At 42.0% G+C, this 25,038-nt stretch overlaps 1 protein-coding gene across 1 annotated transcript in view; it reads right to left on the bottom strand.

The window, feature by feature from the left end:
- NDUFA12 (NADH:ubiquinone oxidoreductase subunit A12) overlaps positions 1-19,776 on the bottom strand; it is a 45,041-nt gene extending 25,265 nt beyond the window's left edge. Inside the window, exons 1-3 of the mRNA XM_017861763.1 lie at positions 19,360-19,776; positions 18,519-18,601; positions 9,289-9,376 (exon numbers count right to left, since the gene is read on the bottom strand). Of these exons, the coding sequence (XP_017717252.1) occupies positions 9,289-9,376; positions 18,519-18,601; positions 19,360-19,445 (257 nt within the window). The 5' untranslated portion in view covers positions 19,446-19,776. The remainder of the gene's footprint in view (positions 1-9,288; positions 9,377-18,518; positions 18,602-19,359) is intronic.
- Between the last annotated feature and the right edge of the window lie 5,262 nt (positions 19,777-25,038).

Genomic DNA, 25,038 nt, shown 5'->3' with positions numbered 1-25,038 from the left:
ATAGGGAAATAGAATATGAGTTTTTTTTCTTATTCATTCCATCTTCCTTGTACTGTGTATTTAAAATTGATCAGATAAAAAAATCTTTTTTTTTTTTTAAAAAAAGAAAACATCACACTGGGTGCAGTGGCTCACACCTGTAATCCCAACATTTTGGGAAGCCAAGGCAGGAGGATTGCTCGGGCTCAGGAATTTGAGACCAGACTGTGCAACATAGCAAGACCTTGCCTCTACTAAAAATAAAAATAGGCCAGGCGCGGTGGCTCACACCTGTAATCCTAGCACTTTGGGAAGCTGAGGCGGGTGGATCACCTGAGGTCAGGAATTCGAGACCAGCCTGGCCAACATGGCGAACCCTGTCTCTACTAAAAATACAGAAGTTAGGTGTGTGTGGCGGTGTACACCTGTAATCCGAGCTACTCGGGAGGCTGAGGCAGGAGAATCGCTTAAACCTGGGAGGCAGAGGTTGCAGTGAGCTGGGATCACGCCACTGCCCCCCAGCCTGGGCGACAAGAGCAAAACTCTGTCTTTAAATAAATAAATAAATAAATAAAATTAGCTAGTCCCAGCTACTCAGGAGGCTGAGGTGGGAAGATCGCTTGAGCATATCATATTGAAGCTGTAGTGGGCTATTAATGTGCCACTGAACTCCAGCATGGGAGACAGAACATGACCTTGTCTTTAAAAGAAGGAAAAAAAAAAGCAGAGTAGAATGGTGGTTACCAGGGGCAGGAGGAGTGGAGAGTATAAAAAAGAGGAGATGTTGATAAAAGAGTACAAAATTTCAGTTAGGAGGAATAAGCCTTAGTGCTCTACTGCACAGAATGGTGACTGTAATAAATAATAATGCATTGTATATTTGGAAATTGCTAAAATAATTTTAAAAGTTTTTACCACAAAAAAAGATAAGTATGTGAGGTAATGGATTTATTAATTGGCTTGATTTAATCATTCCACAATGTAAACACATATCAAAACATCATATTGTGCCCCACAAATATACACAATTATTATTTGTCAATTAAAAATAAAATTTTAGCCTGGGCAACATAGTGAGACCTCATCTCTTAAAAAAAAACAGCAGGGTGTGGTGATGCACGCCTGCAGTCCCAGCTACTTGGGAGGCTGAGGCAGGAGGATGGCTTAAGCCCAGTAGGTTGAGGCTGCAGTGAGCTGTGAAAGCACCACCGCACTGAGCCTGGGTGACAGAGTGAGACCCTATCTCAAATAAAATATTTTTAAAAACTGAGAACCCCTCCCCTCTAAAAACCTCCAAAGAACTCCAAATGCAACTTGAACGGGTTCCAACTAGTCAAATAGAGCTCAATTTGAACAATGAAAGAACCAATTATAACAATGGATTATAACCCATTGATTAAAATAGGAGTTGATACAGATATAAATAATGAATTAAAACTTTGATGAGTAAGGGGATACTTATATAATCTCAAAGAGTCTCCCCACAAAATGTTAACTAATTACCAAGGGAAAATTAGTAACTTCAGAATGGAGAACACTGGCAGACCCCTTAATCACGTGACAGAGGTTTTCATTAATGATAGGACAAACACAAATCAGCTGCTACTTAATAGAGTGCAACCAGAAACACATGGCTTCAGTGACAGGAATGTCAGAGACGCACAGCCTGAACCTAGTCATGAGGAAACATCCAACAAACCCACTGAGGGACCTTCAACAATGTAACTGTCGAGTAATTTTCAAAAGCATCAAGGTCCTGAAGATCACGGAAAAGCTGAGGAGCCAATCCAGTGTGAAGGAGACTAAAGAACTTGAGATCCATATGAAATGTGTGATTGGATCTCTCTATAAAGGGTATTGTTGGGACAACTGATGAAACCTGAGTGGCTGAAATTCAGAACACACTGCTCCAAAATATGCAGCTCTGGCATACTGACCATGCTGAGTTAAAGGCACTTGAAAAACAGCAGGCACAGCCGAGTGTGGTGGCTCTCATGGCTGTGATCTCAGTACTTTGGGAGGCCGAGGGAGGCGGATCACTTGAGGCCAGGAGTTCAAGAACAGCCTGGCCAACATAGTGAAACCCCATTTCTACTAAAAATACAGAATTAGGTGTGGTGGCACACACTTGTAATCCCAGTTACTTGGGAGGCTGAGGTAGGAGGATCACTTGAGCCCCGGAGGTCAAGGCTGCAGGGAGCCAAGATTGTACTGCACTCTAGCCTGGGCGACAAAGCAGGACCCTGTCTCCAAACAAAATAAAACAAGGAAAAGAAAAACAGCGGGCACAAGAATAATATGACCTTTTTCTTCCTGAAAGGAGAAAAAATCCCCACATAAAAGATGTCCTCCCTATACCAGAAGGAAAATATCTTTCTACATCAAGGACAGGAAATTGAGGTCAAGGGAAATCTGCATAAACTTTGTTAAATTAACTCTTATCTTCTTAGTCACTTCTCCACACAATTAACCTATTCAAGCCCAAGTCCCTTTGTCTTCTCACATTTTCACAATGTTCTACTCTTTGTCCAATTCAGTATCTAAGTGTTCAACATGAACTGCATCTTTGGGTCTTCATTCTCTTATGAGGGCTCCAAGTCATGGAACTCTTATATTAAATAAATTTGTATGCTTTTCTCCTGTTAACATGTCTTTAATTATCAGGCCCAGCCAAAAAGCCCTAAGAGGATAAGAGTAAAATTTTGTCTCCCTTACATAGCGTATCATTGCTACTTTCCTGATATTTATGGTTATATTGTGGATATGTAGGACAATGTTCTTGTTTGCAGGAAGTACCCACTAAGGTATTCAGGAGTGATGGGACATCAATCTGGCAACTTACTTTTAAGTTATCAAAATATTTGTAAGCTGGGCGTAGTGGCTCACGCCTGTAATCCCAGCACTTTGGGAGGCCAAGGTGAGCAGATCATGAGGTCAACAGATTGAGCCCAGCCAACATGGTGGAAACCTCGTCTTTACTAAAAATACAAAAATTAGCTGGGGGTAGTGGCGTCTGCCTGTAGTCCCAGCTACTCGGGAGGCTGAGGCAGGAGAATCGCTTGAACCCAGGAGACGGAGGTTGCAGTGAGCTGAGATCGTGCCACTGTAATCCAGCCTGGCAACAGAGTGAGACTCTGTCTCAAAAAATAATAATAATAAAATAAATAAATAAATGAAATATCTGTAACAATTCTGAAAGTTCGGGATTATTCCAAATGTTAAAAAAACTGTCAATCAGATCACACCCTATCTTACCTTCCAGTGACTTCCAAATAAATTCAGACAAAAAGCCGACGTATGTACCATGGCTTACTGAAAGATTCTCCCCAAGGCCTGAAAGCTTGAAGGGATGAATAACTCCTCCCTTCTCAGGCCCAGTCCCAAGGCTCAAGGCTACTTGGGCCAGCAGCCTGTGTCAGCAAGACAGCAGAAGCAGGAAGAGAGCTGGCTGAAAGACACATATCCCCTTGAAGATCAAGAAGCAGGCCGTCCAGGTACTAGATAGCAGTTACATCAGACTGAGACACTTCCCATTTACAGGAGACTATAAAACCCCTGCCCCGTCCTCATTTGGTGCTAACGCCATTTTAGGCCTCAGCCCGCCTGCACCCAGGCGCTCATTAAAACAGCATGTTGCTCCACATCACCTTATGTTGTCTGTTGGCACGCTCTCGGGTTCAAACCAATACAAGAACCTTTCATCTTACAAGATCTACATGATTTGGGCCCTAGCTATTTCTCCTGCCTCGTTTCTTAACATCTTCCCCTCACTCATTCCATTCCAGCCAAACTGGCCATACTGCTGTTCTTTGAACAGACCAAGCAATACATCTCAAACATACAGGCTTTGCACCTGTGGTTCCCTCTGCCTGGAATGCTTTGTCCCCCTCTTCTAGGTCTTTCCTCAAATGTCACTTCCTCAAAGAATCTTTCTCTAACTCCTGTATAAAACAGCCACCTGACCCTTCCATTGCTCTTGATTCCCCTGTGAGGCCCAGCTTCATATTATCTTCCTTGCACTTATCATTACCACAAATACGTAAAGTATGTTTTTCTGCCTTCCCCCATGAAAACGAGGACCTTGTTTTATTCACTGCTTTACCCCCAGATTCTTGGCACCTGGTAGGTACTAAATAAATAGTTATTTGAATAGGGATGATAAATTGTATCTGTACGATTACTCTCTACATGTAATAATACGTGGCTCTTTAATTAGAGATAAATCAACCCAGCATCAAATGTATTCACGAATCAAGGGTAAGAATCCACAGATTTAGAATTCCACAGTGTGTCACAGTCAACAAACAGGGCTTTGAGAAACAAACAGCTAAGCTTGTCCAACACCATTTCTCCTTACAAACATTCATCACAAGCCGTGAAGCTTCCCATACAAACAAGGGTCATCAAAGGTACTCAGCCCTTAGGAGGCTCCTCTCCACAAAGAAATGCAGCTTTGAATCCTCCCTTGCCCTCAGGCACCGGCTGGAGAGATCTTCTACAGCTCTTACCTTCATGTTCCTGTGATCTCAGATCAAATACAAGGACTTGCTCTACTGAATAGAACTTTTATCTTTTCAGGTTTTTACTATTTTATAATTTTAAACATACTTAATCGCACATAATTGAAATCACAGCCTACCCCTCATCTCCCCAACTGTGGCCCCCTGAGCACCAATGTTAGATGAACATTTTGAAGCAGATAGATGTCAATCCGAATGAGACAGCTCACATGCCTTCCACAGCCTCCCAGGACCAACTCCACCCAAGAAACAATCTCTCAATGAACAAAGACCAGGACACCTCAGCTCCGAAAGCCTGAATTCCATGTTGCCACCTTGGTCTCAAATAATCCTCCTAACATATAGAATGCCCCTTTGGAGAAGGTTGATGGTTCTAAACCTAAAACCGAAGCTCAGTGCATGCTGGGCTTAATACCTAGATGACAGGATGATCTGTGCAGCAAACCACCATGGCACACGTTTACCTATGTAAACCTGCACATCCAGCACATGTACCCTGGAACTTCGAATAAACGTTGAAGAAAAAAAACAAATAAAGAGACACAGAATGTGGAAAAAATAAAAATAAAAATAAACAACCCAAAACAACCCACAGCTCCTCAGACCTTAACAGAACAACAGGTTATTATTTCCCACTAAAAAGAGTGCAACAGCAATCCCCTAATAATGTAGCATGAGAAAGTTCCTAATCAGTGCTGCTTTCTCATGTTAAGAACCAATTAACTTCTTTTTTCAGATTCAGGGTTTCACTCTGTCGCCCAGGCTGGAGTACAGTGGTGCAATGATACCTCTTTGCAACCTCGAACCCCTGGGCTCAAGGGATCCTCCCACCTCAGCCTCCCAAGTAGCTGGAATTATAGGCACACACCACCATGCTTGACAAATTTTCAAAAACTTTTTTATTTATAGAGATGAGGCCTTATTATGTTGCATAGCCTGGTCTCAAACTTCTGTCCTCAAGCGATCCTCATGCCTCAGCCTTCCGAAGTGCTGGAACGACAGGTATGAGCCACCACACTGAGCCCCAGTGAGCTTTTAAAGACATTATCCATTATCATGTTCTTCAAACTACATCACTGACATAGTGCTCACAATTAGTCCAAGTAGTAGAACACGGGTTGAAAACTGGTTGTAGCTCAGCAAAAAATGTACAGTACAAATATGTTTTGCTTAGCTCACACAGTATTTGGAAAAAAAAAAAAAAGTGTTCTGTCCAATCGAGTAGCCTATTTATCATAAATAAAAATTTAAAATGTCCTCAGTTGGATTATCGGTATTTTAAAGTGCTCTAGAAAGGCCAGGCATGGTGGCTCATGCCTGTAATCCCAGTATCTTGGGAGGTAGAGGTGGGCGAAGCATTTGAGTCCAGGAGTTCGAGACCAGCCTGGGCAACATGGAGAAACCTCATCTGCACTAAAAATACAAAAAAATTAGCTGGGTGTGGTGCCACATGCCTGTAGTCCCAACTACTCAGGGGGCTAAGGCAGGAGGATCACCTGAGCCCAGGAAGTCGAGACTGCAGTGAACCCTGATTGTGCCACTGCACTCCAGCCTGGGCAATAGAGTGAGACCCTGTCTCAATAATAATAATAATAATAATAATAATAAATAATGTTCTGGGCCACATGTGGCAAGCAGTTACCCTACCGGACAGGGCAGATAAAGAACACTTCCGTCATCGTGGAAAGTTCTGCTAGATAAGGCTGTATTTAAAATGTCAAATATTTTTGAAAATTAATTTAAAAAACAAGAACTGGCCCGGTGTGGTGGCTCATGCCTGTAATCCCAACACTTTGAGAGGCTGAAGTGGGTGGATCACTTGGGGCCAGGAGTTTGAGACCACCCTGGCCAACATGGTGAAACCTGTCTGTGGTAAAAGAAAAATTAGCCAGGCATGGTGGCAGGTGCCTGTAGTCCCAGCTACTCAAGAGGCTGAGGCAGGAGAATCGCTTGAACCTGGGAGGCAGAGGTTGCAGTAAGCCAAGATGGTGCCACCGCACTCCAGCCTGGGCAACAGAGTGAAACTCTATCTCAACAAAAAAAAAAAGCAAGAAAAAACAAGAAGTCTCACAAAGAAATACAGATGTCCACCTTTGAAAATTCCAGAAACCCTTCGCAGAATTCTCACCGGATGGAACTGGGGATTGCTGAATAAGCCTGCTGCCCTCTTTGACAAGTCTGTACTTTCCAGTTCACTGTAGTTCCCACTACCTCCTATTGTTTCATAGCTGCACTTCACTCACTTATGTCACATATCTGGGTTTCCAAGTGACTCTTTACAACAGAGGCAAATACACTGAGATTATCCCACTTTCTACTGAAGACAGCCCAAAACTAGCTCTGATGTTCAAATCCAATTAAAATAAAATGTCACAGCCCACCAGATATACTTATTTCTAGTTTTTGAGTGAAATTTTCTAGACCACTGGAAAGGATCTCCAGAGTTTAACTGTATATCAACTCTATGCCATTATTTCAGCAATCTATGAAACAGATATAAGTACTTTGCTTAGAAACACTTCATGCAAAATTTGGTAATTCAAGTGAGCATTTAGAATTTCATTTCAAAATATGTATATTATAAAGTCATACAGGTTTTAGAGACCTAAGGAATTGTAGGGCTATCATTTTACAGATGATGAAACTAAGCCCTAGAGAGGTTAAGGAACTTGCTTAAAGTCAAACAGCCAGACAAGATTACAGCCAAAGTTTTTTTCACCTTTCGCTTCACCAAGACAGGTGATACTATGGCATATTGTTTTTCTAAGACAGCCACACCATTATACATCCCAAGATATACCATGATGTTGACATGCCTCCATCAAGAGATATGTCCATGTTTTCTCAAGTAGAACTTGGGCGGAGCTTTCTAATTGCCTCAATCAATGGAATATGAAAGTGATACTGGACAATTTGCAAGACTAAGTTAGATAAGGCAATATGGCTCCTGCCTAGCTCACTCTCTCAGAGTACTTGCCTGTGTCAGCCCAGACAACATGAAGGTATTCCAACCCACAGGCCCAGCTATAACTCCAGCTGACAGCCAACAATAAATGACAGATACTAAGTGAACAAGTTTTCTTTTTTCTTTTTTTTTGTGGAGACGGTGTCTCGCTCTGTTGCCAGATGGGAGTGCAGTGGTACGATCTCGGCTCACTGCAACCTCTGCCTCCCGGGTTCAAGTGATTCTCCTGCCTCAGCTTCCCAAGTAGCTGGGACTACAGGCATGCGCCACTGTGCCCGGCTAATTTTTTTATTTTTAGTAGAGACGGGGTTTCACTGTGTTGGCCAGGATGGTCTCGATCTCTTGACCTCGTGATCCACCCGCCTCAGCCTTCCAAAGTGCTGGAATTACAGGCGTGAGTCACCGCACCCAGCCTGATCAAGTTTTCAGATGATTCCAGTGTCCAGCCTTGGAGTCTTCCAGCTGAGGCTCCAGATATCTGGGAGCAGAGACTAGCCACCCTTGTTTTATCTTGTCTGAACTCCTGACCCGAAAAAAAAAAAACTATGGAGAGAGAAATAATTGTTGTTTTAAGCCACTAAGTTTAAGGGTAACTTATGCATTCAATGTAAGTAGGATACTTTCAGAAGAATACCACTGACTGCCTTATACAGAGATATTCAATAAATATTTTTGTAATGAAATAAATATTGTCAAGTTAAATTAAATAAAATGAACCAGGCATAGTGGCTTGTGCTTATAATCTCAGCTACTTGGAGGCTGAGGTGAGAGGATTGCTTGAGCCCAGGAGTTCCAGCCTGGGCAACATAGCAAGATCCCATCTCAACTAAAAAAATAAATAAATAAAAGCTGGGCATGGTGGCTCACGCCTATAATCCCAGCACTTTGGGATGCCAAGGTGGGTGGATCACTTGAACCCAGGAGTTTGAGACCAGCCTGGGCAACATGGTGAAATCGCATCTCTATAAAAAATACAAAAATTAGGCCGGGTACAGTGGCTCAAGCCTGCAATCACAGCACTTTGAGAAGCCGGGGCAGGTGGATCACCTGAGCTCAGGAGTTCGAAACCAGCCTGGCCAACATGGCGAAACCCCATCTCTACTAAAAATACAAAAATTAGCCAGGCGTGGTGGCATGAGCCTGTAGTCCCAGCTACTCGGGAGCCTGAGGCAGGAGAATGGCTTGAATCTGGGAGTCAGAGGTTGCAGTGAGCCAGGATCATGCCACTGCACTCCAGCCTGGGCAACAGAGCAAGACTGTCTCAGAAAAAACAAACAAACAAACAACAAAAACAGGCCAGGCACGGTGGCTCATACCTGTAATCCCAGCACTTTGGGAGGCCAAGGCAGGCGGATCACCTGTGGTCAGGAGTTCGAGACCAGCCTGGCCAACACAGTGAAACCCTGTCTCTACTAAAAATACAAAATTAGCTGGGCATGGTGGCTCACACCTGTAGTCCCAGCTACTCAGGAGGCTAAGACAGGAGAATCGCTTGAATCCAGGAGGCAGAGGTTGCAGTGAGCCAAGATTGCGGCACTGCACTCCGGCCTGGGCGACAGAATGAGACTCTGTCTCAAAAAAGAAACAAACAAACAAATTTAAAAATGAAACAAAAATTATTCGGGTGAGATGGCATGGGCCTGTAGTCCCAGCTACTAGGGAGGCTGATGTGGGAGGATCACTTGAGCCTGGGAGGTCAAAGCTGAAGTGAGTCATGATCATGTCACTGCACTCTAGTCTGGATGACAGAGTGAGACCCTGTCTCAAAAAAAAAAAAAAAAAAAGACAAATAAAATAAAATAATAAAATGCTGTCTTAGCTTACCATTCAGGAGGCACCATGCTTCCATCTACATTCCAGAATGTGTTTTTGCCATTCATTTCAGTAGTATATACAACCCATCGGTGACGGCCTGAGTGGAAAGACGAACATTTAGAAAGAAAAACTTTTTTTTTTTTTTAAAGCATAGATGCATAATATCAAAGAAGACAATCTTTTTATTAAGAAAAGACTTTGCGTGATCTTATGTAAGAGAGCTATTAGAGGAATAGCTATTAGAGGAATTCACCCTGGGTGAATTCATGAAGGCAAGCTCCAGGACGTGTGTGGCAAGCTTTAATCAGCAACTTGCACCAAAGACTGAGATGATTCACTGCTGTGGGGGTGCTCAGGCCTTTCCCAGAGCGGAGAATCCTTGCTTCCCTGCCAGCTCCCCAGAGGGAGTAGCAGACAGGACAGGAAAGTGTGTTCCCAGATGTTCAGGGTATTCAGAAAATAAGGTGCTCCTCTTGAGACTGGGGCAAAAACACATTTGTAGCAATCATACTTGAATTCTACGTCTCCACGTAAGTATTTTTTTTAAACTACCCCAGATCCTTTTGGAAATTTGTGAATTATACACAATAAGCAAACATTAGAAATGACAGGTACACAGGACACCTCACGTCATCAAAATAATATGGCTGCATTCCTCATTTAGGAAATTTCTGAGCACTAGTTGAGGGGCCTAACCACTATTTACACTATTGGGTCCCTAAACTGAGCAAAGACTTGGGTTTTGTCACTTATTATCAGTGGTTATTAGGCAAATTTCATGAGCCTCAGTTTCTTTATCTATTAAAAGTGGATGACTATACCTACATCTTAGAGTTGCTGTGAAAATTAAATATCACATACATTCACCTAGTTCAGCATCAGCCATATAAGCGCATAATAAATATTAATTCCTTCTACCCCTTCCTTACTGCTCTTACCTGCCAATAGGGAACACTGAATTTGTTCATTCATGATGGATTTTAAACCAATAACCAAAAGGTAATCTGCATTTCATTTACAGGGTTTTCCTAGATAAACATATAATCAACAAATATTGACTACCAGTACTTAAACATGACCCCATCTTTTTTTAAAAATACAGATTTCAATCAACATTTACTGCTTCATTTAGAGAAATCAATCTTAAGAATAGCTAACTAAAAATAAACTGTAATTCAATGAGGCAGGGAAATGTGCAGGCAGACGGAGGAGACCTTGGGAAAGGTTTCATAAGTCAAGACGTGACAATACAGTTAGGCTACAATGATGGAGGTGGGCCTTAACAATCTCTCTCTCTCTCTCTCTCTCCGTATTTCTTGAAATGTTAAATGCCTATTCTCAGACTCAGAAATTCCGCTTTATTTATTTACTGGAGACGGAGTTTCGCTCTGTCACCTAGGCTGGAGTGCAGTGGTGCAACCTCGGCTCACTGCCTGTAACCTACCCTTCCTGGGTTCATGCGATTCTCCTGCCTCAGTCTCCCGAATAGCTGGGACCATAGACATGTGCCACCATGCCTGGCTAATTTTTGCATTTTTAGTAGAGATCAGGCCAGAAATTTATTTAAACACATAAATGTAGTTATAAGCAGGTTCACAGTAGCATCATTCCTAATAGCAAAAACCCAAAAGCAACCTATGTGTCTATCAACAGTAACAGGATTGAAGAAATAATGGTTCTTCCATACACTGGAATGTTGTGTTGCTATTTTTAAAAATGCTGTGCATTTTTTTTTTAAAAATAAACAAACACAACTGGCTGAGCACAGTGGCTCACTTCTTAATCCCAGGACTCTGGGAGGCTGAGGCAGAGGGATCACTTGAGCTCAGGAGTTCGAGACCATCCTGGGCAACACAGTGAAACCCTGTCCCTACAAAAAATACAAAAATTAGCTGGGCATGGTGGCACACGCCTGTACTCCCAGCTACTCTCGAGCTTGAGGTGAGAGGATCATTTGAGCATGGGAGGCAGAGGTTGCAGTGAGCCAAGATCATACCACTGCATTCCAGGTGGGGCAACCGAGAGACCCTGTCTCAAAATAAAAGAAAAGAATCTTAAATATACATAAAGACTAAACTATTAAAAGAGTTGCAAAATTAAAAGGGGAGGGAGCTTTCATACACCAAATATATACACATACATACATATATAGGTACACACACGCACACACGCACACGAGATGGGGGACATAGTGAGACACTATGTTGCGCAGGCTGGTCTTGAACTTCTGGCCTCTACTGATCCTCCCACCTTGGCTCCCAAAGCACTGGGATTACAGGCATGAGCCACCATGCCAGGCCCTAATTTTTTTTGATTAGCAAAAATAAGAATATTTCCAATGCAAGGGAGAAAAGAAGAAAGGCGACCGGCTGCGGTGGCTCATGCCTGTATTCCCAGCACTCTGGGAGGCTGAGGCCTGCCGGCAGATCATGAGGTCAGGAGTTTGAGACCAGCCTGACCAACATGGAGAAACCCCATCTCTACTAAAAATATAAAAAATTAGCTGGGCATGATGGCGCATGCCTGTATTCCCAGCTACTCAGGAGGCTGAGGCAGGAGAATCGCCTGAACTTGGGAGGCGGAGGTTGCAGTGAGCCAAGATCCTGCCATGGCACTCCAGCCTGGGCAATAAGAGCAAAACTCCGTCTCAAAAAAAAAAAAAAAGAAAAGAAAAGAAAAGAAAAGAAGACAGAAAGGAAAGAATGTAATGTTATAGTTTGTAACAATAAGTGAGAAGTAGAAAGAATAATGACCCCAGGTTCTGCCATTAATTACTTGATTAAGTCTCTTTGATTAAGACAGTTCCTTGGGACTGTTTCTTCATCTATAAAACAACAGTGTTTAGACAATCTCTTAAAATCTATTCTAGGTCTAAAATTCTGTGATTTATGTGAATATTAAAAACATCATAACTAGGTGTGACAGTATGTGCCTGTAATTCCAGCTCCTCAGGAGGCTAAGGCGGGAGGATTGCTTGAGCTCAGGAGTTCAAGACCAGCCCAAGTAAAATAGTGAGACCTCATCACACACACACACACATGCACATGCACACACACACGCACATGCACACACATAAATAACAGAGTACATAAGATGTTTACTTCTTATAGACCAACATGCATCCAAAGCAACCACACCTGGTTTACACATTACTGGGAAATATTCCTAATGGCTCAATGACTTACCTTCTTCATCTGTAAAATGGGGGCATAGGGAGCACAAAAGTGCCTATCTCAAGGAGATGTTGAAGATTAAAGTAGATAATGTATGTTTTTGTTTAGCACAGCACCTAGCATATGGTAATCACTCAATAAATGCCAGGCAATTATTTTTTCACATTATACACTGTTCCCCTGGATGAAGACTAATTGCTTTTTCCTCTTTGATACTTTTCATCTCAATCAAGAGAGTTTTTTTTATTATTATAAAAGTAAAAAATGCACATGGGAGAAAATTCAACAATTCAAGAAGGTACAGGTTGGGTATCTCTAATTCCAAAAGCTCCAAAATTGGAAACTTTTTTTGTGTGCTGGCATGACACTCAAAAGAAATGCTCATTACAGCATTTCAGATTTCAGATTAGAGATGCTAAACTGGGACATATAATGCAAATATTCCAAAATCCAAAAAAATCTAAAATCTGAAATACTTGTGGTCCCAAGCATTTCAGGTAAGGGATACTCAAACTGTAAAAAAAATAATAGCAGTCACAGTACTAATATTGACTGAGCACTTATTATGTGCCAAGCATTAGGCCAGTGGTTCTTAAGAGTTGGAAATTTTGCCCCCAAGGGGACATTTGGCAATGCCTGGGACATTTTTGGTTGTCAGTCAGGGCCGCCGCTGCTGGTCATGCTATGAAGCACAGGACAGCCCCTCACAACAAAGAATTATCTGTCCCAAAAAAAGAAAACTACAAATCAATATCCCTGATGAACGCAGATGCACAAATCCTCAACAAAATATTAGCTAATCGAATCCAACAGCATACCAAAAAGATAATCATATATCATGATCAAGTGAATTTAATACTAGGGATGCAGGGATGGTTTACCATACCCAAGTCAATAAATGTGATATACCACATAAATAGAATTAAACATAAAAATCATATGATCATCTCACCAGATGCAGAAAAAGTATTCGATAAAATCCAGCATTCCTCTATGATAAAAGCCCTCAACAAAATTGGCACAGAAGGGACATAACTCAAAGTAATAAAAGCCACATATGACAAAGCCACAGCAAATGTCATACTGAATGGAGAAAGGCTGAAAGCATTCGCCCTGAGAACTGGAACAAGACAAGGATGCCCACGTTCAGCACTTCTATTCAATGTAGTACTGGAAGTCATAGCCAGAGCAACTGCATAAGGGAAAGAAATAAAGTGCCTCCAAATTTAAAAAGAGGAAGTCAAACTGTCACTGTTTGTTGATGATATGATCATATACTTAGAAAAGCCTAAAGACTCATGCAGAAAGCTCCTAGACCTGATAAATAAATCCAGCAAAGTTTCAGGATACTAAATCAATATACACAAATCAGTAGCACAGCTATACACCAACAACAACCATGCTGAGAATCAAATCAAGAACTCCATCCCTTTTACAACAGCTGCAAAAAATAAAATAAAATACTTAGGAATATACTTAACTATGGAGGTGAAAGATCTCTACAAGGAAAACTAAAAAACACTGCTGAAAGAAATCACAGATGACACAAATAAATGGAAACATACCCCATGCTCATGGATGGGCATAATCAATATTGCGAAAATGACCATATGGCCCAAAGCCATCTACAGATTCAATGTAATTCCCATCAAAATACCATCATCGTTCTTCACAGAACTAGAAAAAACAATTTTAAAATTCATATGGAACCAAAAATGAGCCCACATAGCCAAAGCAATACTAAGCAAAAAGAACAAATCTAGAGACATCACATTACCCGACTTCAAATTATACTATGAGGCTACAGTTACCAAAACAGTATGCTACTGGTATAAAATAGGCCAATGAAACAGAACAGAGAACTCAGAAATAAAGCCAAATACTCACGGCCATCTGATCTTCAACAAAGCAAACAAAAACATAAAGTGGGGGAAGGACACCCTATTCAACAAATGGTGTTGAAAAAACTAGCAAGCCACATATAGAAAATGGAAGTGGATCCTCATCTCTCGTCTCATACAAAATCAACTCAAGATGGATCAAAGAGTTAAATCTAAGACCTGAAAACATAAAAATTCTAGAACATCACTTCAGAAGAACTCTCTCAGACGTTGGTTTAGGCAAGGAAGTCATAACTAAGAACCCAAATGCAACAAAACAAAATAAATGGTACCTAATTAAACTAAAAAGCTTCTGTACAGCAAAAGAAATAATCAGCAGAGTAAACAGACAACCCACAAAGTGGGAGAAAATATTTGCAAACTATGCATTAGACAAAGGACTAATGTCCAGAATCTACAAGGAACTCACACAAATCAGTAAGAAAAAAACAATCCCATCAGAAAGTGGGCAAAGGACATGAATAGACAATTCTCAAAAGAAGACATACAAACAGCTAATAAACCTATGAAAAAAATGCTCAACATCACTAATTATCAGGAAAATGCAAATTAAAACTACAATGAGATAGCACTTTACTCTTGCAAGAATGTCCATAATTAAAAATTCAAAAAATAATAGATGGTAGTGTGGATGTGGTGACAAGTGAACACTTTTACACTGCTGTTGGGAATGTAAACTAGTACAACCACTATGGAAAACAGTAAGGAGATTCCTTAAAGTACTGAAGGCAGAACTACCATTTGATCCAGCAATCCTACTACTGGGTATCTACCCAAAGAAAAATAAGTCATTACATGGAAAAGACACGTGCATATACATGTGTATAGCACCACAATTTGCAATTGCAAAAATAAGGAACCAACGTAAATGCCCACCAATGAATGAGTGGATAAAGAAAATGTAGTATATATACACCATGGAGTACTACTCAGCCATAAAACAGAAAGCAATATGGCTTTTGCAGAAACTTGGATGGAGCTAGAGGGCATTACTCTAAGTGAAGTAACTCAGGAATGGAAAACTAAATATCGTATGTTCTCACTTATAAATGGGAACTAAGCTATGAGGATGCCAAGGTATAAGAATGACATAAAGGACTTCGGGGACTCAAAGGGATAAAAGACTACATACTGGATACAGTTTAACACTGCTCAGGTGACAGGTATACCAAAATCTCAGAACTCACCACTAAAAAACTTATCCATGTAGGCCAGGCATGGTGGCTCACACCTGTAATCCCAGCACTCTGGGAGGCCGAGGCGGGCGGATCACGAGGTCAGGAGATCGAGACCATCCTGGCTAACACGGTGAAACTCCGTCTCTATTAAAAATACCAAAAAAATTAGCGGGGCGAGGCGGCGGGTGCCTGTAGTCCCAGCTACTCGGAGACTGAGGCATGAGAATGGCATGAATTCGGGAGGCGGAGCTTGCAGTGAGCCGAGATCGTGCCACTGCACTCCAGCCTGGACGACAGAGTGAGACTCCATCTCAAACAAACAAACAAACGAACAAAACTTATCCATGCAACGAAAATCACCTGTACCCCAAAAACTATTGAAATAAAACAAAAAGGCCAGGCGCGGTGGCTCAAGCCTGTAATCCCAGCACTTTGGGAGGCCGAGACGGGCGGATCATAAGGTCAGGAGATCGAGATCATCCTGGCTAACCCAGTGAAAGCCCGTCTCTACCTAAAAAATACAAAAAACTAGCCGGGCCGAGGTGGCGGCCGCCTATAGTCCCAGCTACCTCTGAGGCCTGAAGGCAGATAATGGCGTGAACCCGAAAAGCGGAAGCCTTGCAGTGAGTTAGATCCCACCACTGCACTCCCAGTTTTGGCCGACAGAGCCAAACTCCTCTCAAAAAAAAAAAAAAAAATACAATAAATAAAATAAAAAAAAATAAAACAAAAAATAAAGAAAGAATACTGCCCCCATAGTGTAAACACCTGCTGAGGCAGAAACCTATATCACGATAAGTTCCTCCCATTCACTTTCATTTTAATACAGCCTTTATGAGCACTTATTATTATTATTCTGTTTTACAGATGAGAAAACTGAAAGGGTTAGGAGGAAGTTAATTAGTAACCAGGTTACAAAAATATAAAGTGGAAGGGGCCAGAAATGTTGAATCTCTACCCATCTGAAATTCTATGAGTTTATTGAGTTTCCTTCCCAAAATAACATGCACACAAAAGCATGTATTTTCTCCTTTGAGGATACCAACATTGTTCTGCAACTTGGAATTTTTATATTAACATCCTTTGACATCTCTCAAAAAACTATATTAAACATGTATAGGTTTAAATCCATTCCTTAACAACAAAGTATCCTAAAAAATGTTAATTCACCCAGTATCCAACTTATACAACACAACTACATGTTGCTTTTAAAATTTTACTAGCATGGGGGCTCAATGCCTCGTGATCCCCACGTACTTTGGGAGGCGAAGACAGGAGATGGCCTTAAGCCCAGGAGTCAAGACCACCCTGGGGAACAACCAGTAAAGAACCCCGTCTCTTAAAAAAAATTAAAAATTTTAACCAGGTGTGGTGGTGCCATGACTGTGGTCCCAGCCTACCATAGAGGCTGAGGCAGGAGGAAGGGCTGGAGCCCAGGAGGTCATGGCTCAGGGAGGCCAAGAATTCACCACCACTGCCTCCAGCCTAGGCAACAAGAGTGAGAACCGTTCCCAAAAATAAACAACAACAAAAACAAACAAAAAATGCTGTGCCAGGCACAGTGCTCACACCTGTAATTCCAGCACTTTGGGAAGCTGAAGGTGGAGGATTACCTAGGCCCAAGAATTCAGACTATAGCCTAAGAAACAAAGCAAGACCCCAGTTCTCTCCAAAAAAAAATTTTTTTTAAACCAAATTACCCAGGCATGGTAACACATGCCTGTTAATCCCAAGCTACCTGGGTGGCTGAGATAGGAGGACAGGTTGAGTCCAGAAGTTGAGGCTGTTGTGAGCCATGATGAGTCAACTGCACTCCCGCAGCCCTGGGTGACAGAGCGAGACCCCAAAAATAATAAATAATAAAATTAAAAATATAATAAAACAAGCTGTGATGCCGTGTTTGTTTGCAAGATAAATTTGCAGAATTTCTTTTTTTTTTTTCCTGAGATAGAGTTCTCGTCTGTCCGCAGACGGAGAAGTGGTGGGATCTTGGCTCACTGCAACCCTCCGATTCCGCGGTTCAAGCAATTCTCTGCTTCAGCCTCCCAGGGGTAGCTGGATTACAGGCCACACGCCACCCACGTCCGCTAATTTTTGTATTTTTACTAGTGACTGGGTTTACCATGTTTGGCCAGGGTTTGGTCTCGATCCCTGACCCTCATGATCCCGCCGCCCTGGGCTCACCCAAAATGCTGGGATTAACAGGCGTGAGCCGACCGCCCCCAGTGGGAATTAGTAAGTTAAAAGTGGAAGTGCTGAGACCAAGATATGGTGCAATGTAAATTTGTTATAAATGTTACCATTACCTCCAAAAAAGACTGCAATTAAACTAATATATTTCTATGGCCTTTGCCCCACATTGTCATTTATCAGATTGAATACTCAAGCTGGGCGGCAGTGGCTCAACCGCCTGTAATCCCAGCACTTTGGGGGGTCAAGGCGGGTGGAAATCATGAGGTCAGGAGTTCCAAGACCAGCCTGGCCAATATAGTGGAAACCCCATCCTCTACCAAAAAATACAAAATAGCCTGCCCATGGTGGCGCGCGCCTGTGGGTCCCAGCTACTCAGGGAGGCGGAGGCAGGAGAATCCCCCCGCTGGAACCCAGGAAGATGGAGGGTTGCAGTGAGCCGAGATCCCCGCGCTACTGCCATCCAGCCTGGCTGACAAGACGAGACTCACACAAACAAAAAAAAAAAAAAAAAAAGAAAAGAAAGTAAAAGAAAAAACACTTCAAAAATTTGATAGGTGAAAATATATAACACTGTTTTAAAGTTGCATTTCTGTTGTTGCAAGTGAGAATGAGCATTTTTCCATACCTTCATTGGCTATTTACTTTTCTTTTTTCTGTAAATTATCTTTTTTCATTTTCTATTGAGTTTTTCATCCTTTTCCAAGTGTTTTGTAAAAGCTCCTTGCAAAATATGGAAAACAGACTCAAATGCCAATCCCAATCCAATTATTCATACTAAAAAATACTGCACTCACCAAAAAATTGCTTGTTGTCTTCGTAGTATTTGTTTCCATATTTGTCTTCCCCCACTAATGTACCAACCTTCCCATCATTTGTCCTGTGAATAACCAAAAGAAAACAGACATCTCAGAATGATTCTTAGTTCAAAACATAAACGGAAATAAAGTGAGAGTAACAACTTTCAGACACAAGGGCTGCTGCATCAACTAGCAAAACGAAGTGCTGGGGATGGGAAAAGATGAATTGACAACTGATGTGCCCAAATTACACTAAAAATATAAATGTAGTCCCTTCAGATTACAGGACTACTTGTATCTACTATCCCTCAGCCAGGAGGCACTGGAGTTAGTAAAACCTTCAGGAAATCAAAAAGCCGAAGTATTTCATCTTACAATGATACGAAAGTCTCCAGGCTCTTTCATTTCACTCTGGGTCTCCATATAAGTTTCCGCGAAACTATGCTGCTCCTGGGATCAGTGAATGTCAGGACGACGATTATTATTACCTTCAACGCCTTACAGAGAGGGTACGGCAGTGCAGGGATAAAAAAAAGTTTACCAAGGTCACTGAGTTAATGTCCTGTAATGCTCATTACTCTTTAGGGCGTGGGAAAAGAGTGCAGCCCAGATGCCCTTGCCTCCGTGTCACAGCTCTGACTCTTCAGATAGCTTCGGTCTTGTCTCGGGGAGATACGGAACAGAGACCAGCCTGGGGGTGGCAAGGCAGAGATTGGGGCGCTTGTCCTTGACAAGAGCTGTGGATTCTCCAAAGTGACCCGAGCCTGGGCCCCCTTCCAATAAATCAGCCAGCGAAAGTCTAGCCCCAGAGGCCAAGAGTATGGCTCTGGCCGCCTACCTGAAAAAAACCCGTAGATAGCCTCGGAGACCGCCGTGGCCGGTGAACTGCTGCAGCCCGCGTTTCAGGACCTGCACTAACTCCATCTTGCCCCGCAGGCCCCGCCTCCCGGGTGCGCCAAGCAAAACCCACCGGATGGAAGCTGCCACTCAGCCGCAGGAAGCCCAAGCCCAGAAGGTTCCCACGCGAACGCCAGACGCAGTGACTCTGCGTCTGCGCAGAGCTAGGTCTTTCCTACGCTGTCGTGTTCTGGCTTCCCAAGTAGACAGAATTGGTTTCCCCTGGAAGCAAAGGTACCTTAAACTTTAGAGTTTTCAGAGGTTAAATCTAGAAGGCCGGCATATGCTGGAAAGCTCACGTAGACGAGTCTTCCTCACACGGGGATTCCTCCTTTGGGAATTTCAGTTTCCTTATCTAAAAATAATTGGCTCTGCTAGGCGCGGTGGCTCACTCCTGTAATCCCAGCACTTTGGGAGGCTGGGTTGGGAGGATCGCTTGAGCCCAGGAGTTCGAGACCAGCCTCGCCAACACAGTGAGAACTCTGTCTCTACAAAAAAAAAAAAAAAAAAAAAAAAAGAAGAAGAAGAAAAATTAGCTGGATGTGGTGGCGCGTGCCCGTAGTCCCAGCTACTTGGTAGGCTGAGGCTGAGATGGGAGCATCGATTGAGCCTAAATAATTTCAATGTTACTTCATTTATTAACCACAGTTCTACAAAGAGAAACCTCCCTTCAACTATTTGGTTCCTGAGATACAATTAATATAGGAAAGGCAGTATAGGTGCTTGATTCTCTTACTTTTTTTTAAATTTTAGAGACAGGCTTTCACTCTGTCACCCAGGCTGAAATATAGTGGTGTGATCGTAGCTCACTGCAGCCTCAGAGTGCTGTGCTCGAGCAATCCTCCCATTTAAGTATGTACCACCACCCCTGGCTAATTTTGTTGTTGTTGTTATTCAGAGATGGATGTCTTGCTATGTTGCCCAGGTTGGTCTTGAACTCTGGCCTCCATTGATCCTCCTGCCTCAGCCTCTCAAAGTGCTGGGATTACAGGTGTAAGCCACGACACCCAGCCGATTCTTTCCCTTATGTATGTTTTCAAAGTAACAATTTATTTCCTTAGCTTTTTTTTTTTTTTTGGTGGTGGTGGTTAAAAACACAAAATATAAAATTTACCATTTTAACCATTTTTAAGTGTACAGAAGTGTTAACTACATGCACATTATTGCGCAACAGATCTCTAGAACTTACTCTTCTTGCAAAACAGAAACTTTGTATCCATGGAACAACTTTTTCCTCTTCTCCACCCCCTGCCAACCACCATTCTACTTCTGTTTCTAAGAGTTTAATTTAGATATTTCATATAAGTAGAATCATGAGGTGTTTGTCTTTTAGGACCTGGCTTGTTTCACTTAGCATGATATCCACAAAGTGCATCCATATTGTACTATATGACAGGATTTTCTTCTTTTTATAAATGTTGAATAATATTTCACTGTATATATATGCCACCCAGTTATCTGTCCATAAACATTTCTGTTGATTCTGCCTCTTGGCTATTGTGAATAATGCTGCAATGAACACAAGTGTGCAGATATCTTTAAGATCATGTTTTTAGTTCTTTTGGATATATACCCAGTAGTGGATTGTTAGATCATATGGAAATTTTATTTTTTATTCTTGTAGGAATCCCCATACTGTTTTCTATGGCAGCAGCACCATTTTACATTACTGACAACAATGCTGCACAAAAGTTCCAATTTCTCCACCTCCTCACCAACACTAGATATTTTCTGGGTTTGTTTGTATGTTTGTTTGTTTGTTCTGAGACAGAGTCTAACTCTGTGGCCCAGGCTGGAGTGCAGTGGTGTGATCTCAGCTCACTGCAACCTCCGCCTCCTGAGTTTTTTAGTTCAAGCGATTCTCCTGCCTCAGCCTCCCGAGTAGCTGGGATTAAGGTGTCCGCCACCACCCCCAGCTAATTTTTGTAATTTTAGTAGAGACGAGGTTTCACCATGTTGGCCAAGCTGATCTTGAACTCCTGACCTCAGGTGATCCACCCTCCTCGGCCCTCCAAAGTGCTGGGATTACAGGCGTGAACCACCGCGCCCAGCCTGTGTTCATTTGCTTTTCACAGTGGCCATCCTGATGGGTGATGAGGTGATACCTCATTGTGGTTTTGGTTTGCATTTACCTGATTATTGATGTTAACCATGTTTTCATATGCTTGTTGGCCGTTTGTATATCTTCTTTGGAGAAATGTTTGTTCAAGTCCTTTGCCCATTTTTGAATCGGGTTGTTTTTTTGTTGTTGAGTTGTAGGCATTCTTTATGTATCATGGATATTTTCTCCCATTCCCTAGGTCATCTTTTCATTCTGTTGATTGTGTCCTTTGCTATGCAGAAGTTTATAAATTTGATTGTAGCCCCAGTTGTCTATTTTTACTTTGTGCTTTTGTTATCATATCTGAGAAATCACTGCTAAATCCGATGTCATGAAGCTTCCCCTGTTTTCTTCTAGGAGTTTTATAGTTTCAGGCCTTACATTTAGGTCTTTAGTCCATTTTGAGTTAATTTTGGTATATGGTGTAAAGGTTGAACTTCATTCTTTTGCTTGTGGATATCCAGGTTTCCCAACACTATTCTCTCCCCACTATGTAGCCTTGGTACCCTTGTCAAAGATCACTTGACCAAATACTTAAGAGTTTATATCTAGGTTCTCTATTCTGTTCCATTGGTCTATATGTCTGTTCTTACACCAATACCACTCTGTTTTGATTACTGCATCTTTGCACAATGTTTTGAAGTCAGGAAGTGGAAGACCTCCGGCTTTATTTTTCTTAAGATTGTTTTGTCTATTCAGGGTCTTTTTAGATTCCATATGAATTTTATGACTTTTAAAATTTGCAAAGAAAAATGGCACTGGGATTTTGATAGGTATTGCAATGAATCTGTAACATACTTCGGATAGTATGGGATTTTAATTTTAACAATATTAAGTCTTCCAATCCACAAACATGAATGTCTTTCCATTTATTTGCATCTAATTTCTTTCAGCACTGTTTTGTAGTTTTCAGTATGTATATGTCTTTTGCCTGCTTGATTAAGTTATTCCTAAATATTTTATTGTTTTTGATTATATTTTAAATGTGATTGTTTTCTTAATTTCCTTTTTGAGTTGTTCATTGTTAGTGTTTAGAAGGCAACTGATTTTTGTGTGTTGATTTTGTACCTTGCAACTTTGTTGAATTCATTTATTAGTTCTAACCAATTTTTGGTGGAATCCTTAGGGTTTTCCACATATAAGACCATGTCATTTGTCAATGGAGATAATTTTACTTTTTTTTTTTTTTTAAGGCAAGGTTTCACTCTGTTACCTAAGCTGGGGCTCAAGTGATCCCCTTGCCTTAGCCTCATGAACAGCTGGGACTACAAGCTTGCAACATCATGCCTGGCTAATTTTTTTAAAAGTTTTTTGTAGAGATAGGGTCTTGCTGTGTTGTCCAGATTAATCTTGAAATTCTGGCCTCAAGCAAGCAATCTTCCCATCTCAGCCTCCCAAAGTGTTAGGATTATAGGCATGAGCCACTGTACCTGGCCCTTCTTTTCCAATTTTCAGCTTTTATTCATTTATTTTTTGCCTAATTGCTCTGGCAAGGGCTTTTAGTAATATGTTGAATAGAAATAGCAGGAATGTACACACTTGCCTTGTTCCTGATCTTAGAAGAAAAGCTTTCAGTTTTCACTATTGAATATGAAGTTAGCTGTGGCCTTTTCAAACATGGCCTTTATTAGGTTGAGATAATTTCCTTTCATTCGTAGTTTGTTGAGTGTTTTGCCAAGTGCTTTTTCTATACCAGTTGAAATGACAATATGGTTTCTGTTTTTCATTCTGTTAATGTGCCTCTCAACTTACAATGGTGTTACATTCTGACATGCCCATTGTAAATAAAAATCTAAATAATAAATGCACCGAGGCCATGTGTGGGGTGGCTCACACTTGTAATCCCAGCGCTTTGGGAGGCTGAGTCAGGCAGATCGCTTTGAGCTTAGAAGTTCCAGACCAGCCTGGGCAACATAGTGAAACCCCATCTCTACAAAAAAATTAAAAAAAAAAAAAAAAAGATGGGCATGGTAGCATGCACCTGTGAGGCTGAGGCTGGAGAATTGCTTGAACCTGGGAAGCAAAGGTTGCAGTGAGCCAAGGTCATGCCACTGCATTCCAGCCTGGGTGACAGAGTAAGACCCTGTCTGAAAAACAAAACAAAACAAAAAAACACACACAAAAAACGCATTGTAAACACCAGTAAACCCATCATAAAACAAAAAAATTATAAGTCAAGTCATGATCAGTTGCAAACCATTTGTAGTACATTACACTGATTGATATTTATATGTTGAACCATCCTTGCTTTCCAGGAATGTCAAGTCCCACTTGGGCATGGTGTATAATCCAATTTTTTTTTTTTCTTTTGAGACAGATTCTCACTCTGTTGCCCAGGCTGGAGTTTAGTGGCACGATCTCAGCTTATTGCAACCTCTGCCTCCTGGATTCAAGTGATTCTCCTGCCTCAGCCTCCCACGTCGCTGGGACTGCAGGTGCCTGCCACTACGTTTGACTAACTTTTGTATTTTTAGTAGAGACAGGGTTTTGCCATGTTGGCCAGGCTGGTCTTGAACTCCTGACCTCAGGTGGTCCGCCTGCCTCAACCTCCCAGAGTGCTTGGATTACAGAAGTGAGCTGCCATGCCCAGCCATATAATCCTTTTAATGTGCTGTTGAATTCAGTTTGTATTTTCGTTGAGGATTTTTACATCAATATCCATCAGGGATATTGGTCTATGGTTTTCTTGATGTATCTGTTGTGGTTTTGGTATCAGTGTTATGCTGGCCTCATAAAATGAGTTTAGTCTGTCTGTGGTGGCTCACGCCTCTAATTCTAACACTTTAGGAGGCTGAGGCGGGCGGATCACTTGAGTCCAGGAGTTCTAGACCAGCCTGGCCAATGTGACGAAACCCTGTCTGTAAAATACAGATACAAAAATTAGCTGGGCATGGTGTTGTGTGCCTATAATCCCAGCTTCTCAGGAGGCTGAGACATGGGAACTGCTTGAGCCTGGAAGGCAGAGGTTGCAGTGAGCTGAGATTCCACCATCACACTCCGATCTGGGTGACAGAGGGAAACTCTGTCTCAAAAAAAAAAAGAGTTTAAAAGAGTTACCTTGGCCGGGTGCAGTGGCTCATACCTGTAATCCCAGCACTTCGGGAGGCTGAGGCAGGTAGATCACCCGAGGTCAAGAGTTCAAGACCAGCCTGGCCAACATGGTGAAGCCCTGTCTCTACTAAAAATACAAAAATTTAGCCAGGTGTGATGGTGGGCGCCTGTAACCCTAGCTACTTGGGAGACTGAGGCAGGAGAATTGCTTGTACCTGGGAGGTGGAGGTTGCAGTGAGCTGATCGCACCATTGCACTCCAGCCTGGGCAACAAGAGTGAAACTCCATCTCAAAAAAATGTTACCTTCACTCCTTCCTTCCTTCCTTCTTCCTTCCTTCTTCCTTCCTTCCTTCTTCCTTCCTTCTTCCTTCCTTCCTCCCTCCCTCCCTCCCTCCCTTCCTTTCTTTCTTTCTTTCTTGTCTCAAACTCCTGGGCTTAAGTGATCTTTTCACCTCAGCCTCCCAGAG

This window comes from Rhinopithecus bieti, unplaced genomic scaffold (assembly GCF_001698545.2).
Source record: "Rhinopithecus bieti isolate Rb0 unplaced genomic scaffold, ASM169854v2 scaffold_61298, whole genome shotgun sequence".
Classification (NCBI taxonomy): Eukaryota; Metazoa; Chordata; class Mammalia; order Primates; family Cercopithecidae; genus Rhinopithecus; species Rhinopithecus bieti.
Note: the sequence above shows the minus strand (reverse complement) of the source record. Positions and strands in the feature narration are given on the sequence as shown.